Below are 10660 nucleotides of genomic sequence, written 5' to 3' on the forward strand. Positions count from 1 at the left end.
CTTGTCTTCTCACCAAGCATTTTTGTCACGCAATCGTCTGCGAGAATGTTCTTAGCCAAGCTTTCCGTGGAAATCATTAGTTTACAGACGAAATTATCGTTATGTATATATTTTTATTGTTATCAGCAGTCGCAGTAGTAGTATGTTTATTTTCCATTTGTTTGCTCACAAAAAAAACCAATTAACCTTTGTGAACACATTGTAAGACATTAAAAATTAGCATGTTCATTTGTATAATATTTGATGGGGTTGTTAGAGAAAATTAAACGTTAAAATTTTCAACCTTTGCAATATATTTCTTATAGCAAAAAAGTATATATTATGTGATACGAAAGTAACGGATAAAATAAGAAAATATCAATAAAATTGTAAATTAATTGGATTTTCATCAAAGTGGAATTCGCAGACCACCACTATAAGCTTATTCAAATATTTAGAAACACAACTTGCGGGTTCTCTGTTAAATCTGGAAATAGCATTTTTAAGCTTCTTGATTTCAAAACTTTTCTGGGGAAGCATGCCCTTAAATCACCCTGGGGGAAAGGGACTATTGGCCCCTATTACAACCTCCACCTGGTGCCATAAAATCTTAGCTACATGTATGTGCTTCAAATCATATTGAAAGCACTGCTTACAATATCTTTTATTTGTTCGACTTTCAGATGATCATTGTTGTAATTGAGAAAAAGACTTTTGTGATAGTTAGCCAGAGTCAGAGTAACCTGCGATCAGGCCCATTTTTAGCTTAGCTCATATGTTCTCTTATGTCGTCGCTCGCTAAAATTGGGCCTGACCAAAAGTCTCTCAAGAATTCCGTTTGGTCGGCCAAATTTTGGCCGACCAAACTCGTGATCTGATTGGCTGTTGAAACGCCGGAAGTGAAAATGCCATTGTGATTGCGCGGAGCTCTCGCAAAGTCCTCGAGACTAATCCGCCATAAGTGTACGAAGATATTTGCTCCCTTTTGTTCTTACAATGCCGTGGACGGTGCAACTTGATTTTTTTTTGTATAAATGGAGATATGCCATCTGAAATATCTCATAACTTGTCCAGAATCGGGTTTGAATCTCTGGAACGAGTGAAATTAGCGATTCCGTTGTCGAGCTCTGTGGCCATGGGGTTGAAAGAACTTTGGCACAAAGTTCCCTGATGTTTTGAAAGCCGCTAAATAGCTGGTTCTTTCAAATGGCAATGAAAGCCGATGCATTTTGGTTTCCTGGATGAGACAAGGGACATATATATCAACAGGAGGAGATGCTGATAAAATCGCAAGTTACACGAATGCATGTTTTGAATATCTGTATCAAACGGCTTTATTTATTTACTGTACATGACTGATGACACGGTTTTTTGCACACTTCATAATATTTCCAGTTGATTTAACTTAAAACTCACGCTCCAGAAACTAAAATGGCATGTTTCCAGAGAGATCAATTGTACAACAATAAAAGAAACTTTGCGACTCCATCTTACTGTTCGTACTCCATCAAAAAATTAAACAGCTAAACGTATCATGATTTTACTGCGCGCAATTCTAGAAATACACTGCAACTGAAGATATTACCCGAAAAAATCACCAAAGAAACCTTCATGGGAAACACGTTAAAGGAATAATGTATTTCTCTTTTTTTTCTTTAACAATCTATTGCCAAACCGTCCAACGACAAAACGCTAGGTTATCTCAATTACAAATTAAGATGTCAAGCTTGACAGATTGCATATTCAGTGAAGTTCGGAGGGAGAATTACACCGGCCTTTGCCGCAATATACTCGTCGAAAACATTCCCCATGCTTTAAATGTGTTTTTCTCAAATTAAAGCCAACGGTAACTTTCGAATTCGTTTATAATATTCCTCCCACGGTAATTAACTTTGGTCAAAACAAAATAGCGTGAATCTGCCGTCCACGCGTGTATTGGTGTAAATGGAAGTAAATTTGATTGGCCGACGAAGGACATGTCAATCAATCAAAAACGGTGGGCGGAAGGAATTTCGAAGAGGAATTTGGTCAGGCTCTATTTTTCGCTTCGCCAACTCCACATTACGTAGCACGCGAAACAAAAATAGAGCCTGATCGCAGGTTAGAGTCAGAGGGAAGAAGTCTGGAGAAAGAGAAGTCAGAGGTGAGTATTCTCGGTTTTCACATGACGTCACGACTGCCATGTTGGGTTAGGGTTAGAGAAAAAGAAAAGAAAAGGTGGCCATGTTGGTGCTCCGACCAAATCCTCTGGGAATTTAACTCTATTATTATGCAAATGCTTCCTTTTGTTTTCGTCGAAAAACATGGCTGTTGATCACGTGAGTGAAAACCAGCAATTAATACAAATCATGTACTCGAAATACTTCAGTTTAAATGTTAAATGAAGGTAATGGAATTTTATGCTCACTGGCCGTAAATTATGAGGACCTTTTGCTGCCTCATTGAACAAGAAAACCAATGCACCTAATTCAGTGCAGGTCTTGACAAACTGTGAGTCTGATGCGAGTCTCGCATGTAAGTCTAAGCACCTATTTCAAATAGCACTAGTAAGCACATTACATGTAAGTGTAAGCACGGCTCACATGTTGATTCGCTTATTGTAGAACCTCTTTAGTACGTAATTGTCTTTTATCTTATTCTACTACACATTCCGAGCAATTTATCAGTTAGTAACTTTACATTATCCAGTTACCGTACACATTAAGCAACTGAAATAACGGCAAAGCAGTCTTTAAAAAAAAAGGGTTCGGATGCTGCTGTTACAATGGCTTTGGTGATTGATTCAGAAAATAATAGGACCAAGAATATTTCTAAACACAATACAGCTGCATCCTAAAGTACTGCTCAAAGATAAGGGAACTGTCTAGTGCATTTGTACTAATTATGAATCTGAGTCAACTGCAGACCAATGGCTGAGTTGGTTGAGCATCATACATTCATGGTTTATTTCGTAATGCAGGTCAGTAGTGGCAACTTTTACAGCTGATGTGGACCTACATTGTACCCAATGAAAGTTTAAAATTACTACTAAAAAATGCTTGGAAACACAATATAGCTTAATAGTCTATTTAGTAATAATAAAATGCAGTTTCATACTAAAAAGAGTAATGTACATTACCAGCAGTAGATAAAAATATGCATTAATAATAATTATAGAAAATTGATATCCTTATTGAGGTTTGTTTTAGTTCCTTTGCTGAAAGTCATTTTGTTAAGCCTAGTTTTATTATATTTTAGAGTAGCTTTCAAAGTGTCTATCTTCGCCAAGTCTCTTGTACATCTGTCGAGTGAACTTCATACCACAGGACCCCAATATGGAAAGCTATTTCTTTGGTCTAAATTTAATTTTAGGGTTTTCAGCTCGGATAAGGACTTTAGAGTGTAGGCGCCGTCTCAGAAATGTCTGTTGTTCGTAAGTTCCCAGTGGGACGTTAATCCATTGACATCCCAGTAAAATTGTCTGGCGTTAGACAGAATACGTGGAAAATCTGTTAAGTCTCACTTGCTGGAGTCAGTGGGTAAACGGAGACCCCTCAGGTGCTCTTGGACGCCCCTAGTTGATAACTAAAATTGTCTGCCATTAAAGACATCCTTGTTATGAGGACACGGAGACACCCACAAACAAGCATGGAAAGATGGTGACAGTAACCTTAGGAGACTCCTTCAAAGAGCAGGAGAGGTGAACCTGAAACTAAATAAGGTCGAGATCAATCAGAGGCAGGCAGAAGTGAATTTCATGGGTCATGTTGTCACTACAGTCTGTAGTCAAGGGCTCATTCCAGATCCAGAAAAAAAGTAAAAAATGTTGAACAAATGCCAAGCCCCACTTACAAGAAAGAGCTTTCCAGTTGTCTAGGTTTTGTGAGTTATCTTTGAAAGTTTCTGCCTCACCTCTCTGAAGTAGCTGACTCTTTATGCAAGCTTATGATGAAAGAAACAACATTCTTTTTGGTCATGCCAGCATGAATCTTCTCTGGCTAAAATTAACCCATTCACTCCTCAGGGGTGCCTTAGCATGCCCCCAGCTGATGAGTATATTAAAATCATCTAGCATCAGACAGAGTAAAATCTGTCAAGTCTCAATCCCAGGAGTTAATGGGTTCATAAGGTGGTGGTCAACCACCCTGTTCTGAAGTTTTTCAACCCTCACGCTAAGTCACCAATTTGAAACAGTGTGATGCAAGTGATTATGGGGTTGGTGCCGCATTACTCCAAGGTGGCATGTGCATCCCATGCACTGACATCCCTTCAAAAAATGTATGCACAAATCGAGAAAGAGTGCTCAGTAATCATGTTAGGAATGCCAGTGTTTTCATCACTACCTGGCAAGGAAGATTAAGTCCAAGTAGAATCAGACCACAAGCCTTTGCAAGCAATTGTCAGGAAACTGATCCACTCAGCACGGCCACCTTTAAGGGATTTTATTGCGTCTATTGTGCCGCAAATTTTGATTTTCATTACAAAAAAGATAGTCAAATCTTTTGGCCAGTCGTCTCTCCAGAGCCACAGGGAAGGATTAGAAAGAAGCAGTGAAGAGTTTGCCGCAGAACTGGAAATCCTCAGCCCCTCTCACCCTATTTAACTATTTCGTGAGAGATTAGCCCAGCTGCAAACATGTACAGTTCAAGATATACTCCTGATGAAATGACACTCAAAACAACAGTTACTGTTATAACCAGAAGGCAAAGAACGAGTACCAATCCCCAAAAGAAAGTACTGGCCCTATCAGGATGAGATCACAGTACCTAACGGAGTGCTTTGCAAGAGTCATAAGGTCAACATTCCCAAGCTCCTGTGAGAAGAGATATTATCCAGAATTCATTTAAGCCATCTAAGGATCAAGTCATGCCTTGGGAAAGCCAGAGATGTAGTGGCCTGGTCCACGTATGAGTGGTCAAGTCAAGGACTTAGTCACCTATAAAAATATTTACATGTATGAGATGTGGACAAACTTTAAAGAACATGTAATCAAAGTCAGCCTCTATAGTCACATGAAATCCCTGAGAAGCTCCGGAGCCAAGTAGCAGCCAATTTATTTACACTCCACAGCAGGATTATTATTCAGACGTTATTGAAGTCAGCCAACTGTCAGACATGATTTAACTATAATTCAGTTCTTCAGATATCAGTTCACCACCCGGTGGATTGGCTCATCACTATCGTACCCTATGATTTTGTTTTGTTCCTTTTGTACCTTCTTAAGTTGCCCTCACTGATATAATTATGATCCTTAAAGGTCAACATTTTGTCCGGTGTACAATGTAATCCCCAGAATTTTTGTGGATTCTTGGGTCTCCACACTAATACTGAATAGAACAAGGTCGTATGCATATGAACATGGCCTTATGGGCAGTGCCTGGGTCTTATCATTGTTGAGAAGGAGATGGTTCTGATCAAACCAGGATGACAATAAGCTAAGCTCAGAGTTCCCAACAAACTTCAGCACGGTAGGTCAGAATAATAACCTGTAGTATCATCTGCATAGAGTCTTAAAGACATACATGTATGAGGAAGGAAAAAGTTCAAATTGTTAATAAAACTGTTAAACAGAAGAGGCCCCAGAAGGGAACCCTGAGGTACACCAACATTAACGTCTCTGTAACTAGAACATATCACATGACCTTTAACCCCCTTTGACTCCCAAGCCAGCCTGAACTGGCGATACTTTGTATTTTACTCTGTTTAACACCAGATGCTTCTACTCATCAATGGGGAACCCCTGGGAGTCAATGGGGTAATTAACTCTCTGTTTGCGGCCTGTCAGGTAAGAGGTCATCAGCTGCAAGGCCGCTGAGGAAAGACCATATGCACGAAGTTTGGCCAGCAATAGACTGTGATTGATTGAGTTAAATGCTTTGCTAAGATCTATGGCAACTGCAACAACTGCTTCCCTTTTGTGTAGAGATCTCCTCCAGTCTTTGGACATTTTCAGACGAGCAGAACAGCAAGAGTGGTACTTTGAAAATCCTGACATGTTCAACGATAGATGACTTTGAAAGACGTGGTGTAATTGTTTGTACATAATCCTCTTATAAACTTTGGACAATGCAGTCAAGATTCAGATGAGATGATAGTTGGCTTGGTTTGTGTTCTTGTCTTTCTTAAAAACAGGGGTCATGATACTGCATTTCCACTCTTGTTGCCTGGATTCACTATTGATAGAGAAGTTGAGTAATTTAGTAACTTTGTTCACTGTACCGGGGGCAGAGAGACGAAGGAAGCTGGTGGAGCTACTGTCCACCCCAAAGGCTCCTCAGGGTCTAGGTTATGTAGACATGTTTACTTTTGTCTCACTTGTTAATTTGATGTTTGTCTTCATGGAATGAATCAACGATGTTCATAACTGCAAGGATCATAGCTTCACTTGATTTCATATCCGCAGTTCATATGATCCATTTCGTATATCATTTCATTGTTGATTCATTCCTCACGGGAACATTAGAACCCACAAATGACCAGCTCCCAATGTCAGTGGCTTCATAGCTCAGTTGAGTTGGTTAGAGCGTCGCACCGGTATCGCGAGGTCACGGGTTCAAACGCCGTTGAAGTCGTGAATTTTTCAGGCTTCTTTATGCAATTGCAAAAATTGCGTTCATAACTGCAAGGATCATAGAGCTATGATCCTCGCTCTTCACTTGATTTCATATCTGCAGTTCATATATGATCCATTTCATATATCAGTTCATCGTTAATATTGATTACATGAAATAAATATGCAACAACCAAAGGTGTATGAATAAATTATGAAAGGAACCAAATTACAACAATAGTAATCAAAATGAAGAAGCTAAAAGGAATCACATTTAAAAGTAATGATTCATTAATAACAAGCTTTCTGAAATAATAGTGTCTTAATAACCTTCTTGAAACAACCTAAAGGTTTTATATTTCGTATGTGTTCCGGAAGGCTGTGAGTGTTCCACAGCTTAGGGGCTTTTTTCACGTGAAAAGAGCGATTACCGAGTGTTGATGATCTTACCAGAACTAACTAAAATTACAAATTAAACTATTATTAGATCTTAGATTGTATCTACCACTTCTCCTTACTGAAATAAGGTCGCCTATGTAAGACAGAGCTTGACCATGTATGGCTTTAAAAATTGTTTTAAAAATTTAAAATGTATACGTTGTGTGACAGGCAGCCAGTGCAATGATCTAAGTAGAGGCGTCACTTGCGAAAACTTGCTCTCCTGAAAAAATTAACCACGTCATGGCATTCTGGACACATTGCATTTTTTGCAAAAGGTAGTTAGGTGCCCCATACAGCAAGCTATTTCAATAATCTAATTTACTAGATATTAATGCTTTGGTACGCAATAAAAGACAATACACAACAACTTGGGCATAAACGAGGGGCAGGGAATGTACTGGCAAGGCGCGGATAATACCCACCGCCGGTATGGACCACCGGATGAGGGGCCTCGGCAACTAGCCGAGGGGGTGCCTCATGCCTGTATTGCAAGGCGGGCATAGTTGCTGGCATAATGTCCTGGGGCCAAGTTAACCCAGTCCAGCAGAGTAACAATATGCCCCCTCCCTAACGGGGCTTCAGCACAGGGCTGAAGGGGTGCCGCAGGCAGCAATTCCCCGCCCATATTTTATTAAGGAGAACTATTGAATAGGTTACAGAAGCTCATAAGGAAAAAATAAAATAAAATACAAGAGAACCAGAAAGCAAAATGGGCGGGAGGGAGGGATTAAATTACTCAACGGAAAAAACAGAACTAGTTGAGCTTTGGAAATGTCAAACTGAGAAGGCTCGCATGGCGGGATGAATGAAATAGCCAAATAAGGTAGTCACGTGATGGGAAGTCACACTCTCCTCCCAGGCGCTGCCCAGTATTTGCTTACCAGCATTAACATCTATTTTATTCTAAAATATCATTAAAAGCATGGATAAGAGTTCCGGTACATTCCTTTGTAAGGTATTTTCTGATTCTCCTTGTATTATAAAGATGAAATGCCGCACAGCAGGTCTTAGTTATATGTACAGACACAAGTAAGGGGAGGGAGCGCCTGGGTCGGCTGTACACAGGCTAAATACCAACCCACACTTTTGCGCACACACATCTACCAGTTCGTACTCCTGGCCCTGAGTTGTTTGAAGGATGGATAGCGCTATTTACTTGTGATTGATTGATTGAATTATTTACAGTAAATTTCTTTAATTATTAGAAGCCCTCTTCAACTTTTTTAGGAATAATTATTAAAGTCAACATCTATTGCCTGTGAAACTCTGAGTAATTTCTTTTCAGGAGCAAGTGCCTGCATAGAGCTTCATCTGTATAAGGAAGCCATTAGCTGGTGTGATAAAGGACTGGCCGTATCCTTTGAAGCTTTGAAGGTTTATGATAAATCGATGTCAACTTAGATGATTCAAGCTGCATGCCTGCTCGTCAGTTGCTTTTTATAGGTTTTTTAAACAACATAAATCAATTTCAATATTGCAAGGAATTTAAGATGGTTATTTAACGGTATTTTTAAATTTTGTATTCTCTGGGACACTTATCTTGACTGCTCGAAGACTAACAAGAATAACCAGAAGTTGGTGGATTTAAGGAAAAAAGTTGCTGAAGAAACAAATGAAGTTAAGATGAACAGCAGAGGTGAATGTCAGTCTGTACAAGGCCAAGTAAGTCCTGTTGACTTTACAAACAGCTGAAAAAAAAAAATCAATAGTTCTCTACCAAGCTGATCATTACATAAAAATTATGTTGTACCTCCTATGGTCAGTAATTCCATTAGCAATGCCACTTAACGCACCCAAATGTTAGAGCTGTTTTCACCTAAGCATCGAAAAGTAATTAGTTTTGTATTACTATACCAGCTGATTGACTTTTTTTTTATACTCACACACTTCATTCCCAGTGTTCGACACTAACGCTTGCCCGATTGCTTGGGGCAAACGAAATATTTCTGTGGGCAAGTAAAACAACTCTAAGACTTGCCGATCGGGCAATCAGAATTTTTGGTCGACTAATATCAACGAAGAAAGTGACTAGTAATATGTCGTAGTCACCACAAACACGATAAAAAAATAACAATGTTACATCTCTTTGCTGTCATTTACTTTCTGTTGAAAATATATTGGTACAAACGTCAAAACTGTTACCAGTCACTTTAAACAGATTGGAAGAAGGAACATGTTCGTAGCCGCCATCTTTCTCTGGGCGGAAAAATGGCTGTTACAATGGAACCTAGCTTTCCCACGGCCAAATACGTTCGGATACGGTACTTTGATATCGAACAATTCTACCTTTTTTCATGCAATTTCAACCAGGTTCAAAAGGCTTAAAAGAACATACTATTGGACAAACGGCATTTAATTCAAAACCAGCCTAATCTCAGAGAGAGATATAGTCAAGCAATCTCCCTTGATCTCTTAAAGGATAGGAAATGTATTAAATGTATGCTTGGCAAAGCAAAACTGTGAAGGCTACTAGAACACCATGGACACAGCAGGAGTCACGTTGGTCTATCAAACCCATTTTACACACATTTTACTCAAAACTGACATTTTTACAAGCCTCATTTGAGTTTTAATGGAAACAGGTCTTTACAAGGCGGGCAACTAAAAAAACAAAACTGGTTGCCCTAAGGACAAATTAGTAAGAACGTAAGTGTCAAACACTGATTCACCTGTTTATTTGTGTATTTGTGTTGGCCCCTTGAGTGTTTTGGGGTTTTGTTATGTTTGTGGGCGCCTTTATTTAGAAGGAGGATTGAGTATTCACATGCCTTTTTCGCCTGTTTACTTGTGTTAGACTCATCATTAGCGTGCACGGTTACTTCACGGCTGTGACGGTTCGTCGTGAGCCGTCTCGGATCGTTGCGGTCTGCGCCAACATGGTGACTTGTCTTGGATCGTCACAGGGGTAGGTGCACACTACCTGAAGTTCACTTCCGCTATCCCTTTTCGCGACATGACTTCCGGTGTGACGGTCGAGACAGTCGGTAATGATTCGTGACCGGTAGTAACCCGTCACGATCCTTCGCGAAGCGTCACCCCTTTTGCGACCTTTTATGGGTCGGGTGTATTGGACATGAATGAAAAAAAAGAGAGAGATGAATACTGAGCAGCCATGTTGAGTATAGTAAGAATGGTGAATAACTGAACTTTAGGTACTCTAAGTTTGTTGCAGTTATTGTTCCAAATAAAGTAATGATAAAAAATTCTGCTCTACTCCAATAGAGAGTAACAACAACATCAACAACAACAAATGAACAACGAGATGGGGCTAGAGAAGAACAAGAGTGCTGTAATGTAAGCATTGGCCACAAAGTCCCAGGAACAACAAATAACCCTATAGACTACCTTCAAAAACTTGCAAAATTGGCCCAAGAATCGGGCAACAGATTTAGAGAATCACAGGCATATAGTGACCTTGGCATGGCTTATTACCGTCTCGGGTATTTTGAAAAAGCCATTCCCTGCTTTGAGCGTCATCTAATTATTGCTAATGAATTGGGAGACATGATTCGAGAAGGCAATGCTTGTGGGATTCTTGGCAGTGCCCATTACAACCTTGGGAATTTTAAAACAGCCTTAACATACAATGAGCTCCATCTTGAAATTTCCAAAGAACTGGGGGACAGGGCCAGAGAAGGACGCGTCTGCGGTGATATTGGCGTCGATTATTGCGGTCTCAAGGACTTTAAAAAAGCCGTAATCTATCTTGAA

At 39.7% G+C, this 10660-nt stretch overlaps 1 protein-coding gene across 8 annotated transcripts in view; it reads left to right on the forward strand.

The window, feature by feature from the left end:
* Window positions 1-904: 904 nt before the first annotated feature.
* LOC137972392 (tetratricopeptide repeat protein 28-like) overlaps window positions 905-10660 on the forward strand; it is a 27845-nt gene continuing 18089 nt past the window's right edge. For 2 of the 8 annotated variants that reach the window (XM_068819095.1, XM_068819090.1), the window contains exons 1-4: window positions 2308-2493; window positions 8235-8302; window positions 8504-8611; window positions 10172-10660. The exon at window positions 10172-10660 is cut by the window's right edge and continues 2511 nt beyond it. In XM_068819095.1, coding sequence (XP_068675196.1) covers window positions 8573-8611; window positions 10172-10660 — 528 coding nt within the window. In that variant the 5' untranslated portion in view covers window positions 2308-2493; window positions 8235-8302; window positions 8504-8572. The other 6 variants (XM_068819096.1, XM_068819092.1, XM_068819094.1 and 3 more) reach the window with 6 other exon arrangements.

Source organism: Montipora foliosa, chromosome 10, assembly GCF_036669935.1.
Source record: "Montipora foliosa isolate CH-2021 chromosome 10, ASM3666993v2, whole genome shotgun sequence".
NCBI classification, from domain to species: domain Eukaryota; kingdom Metazoa; phylum Cnidaria; class Anthozoa; order Scleractinia; family Acroporidae; genus Montipora; species Montipora foliosa.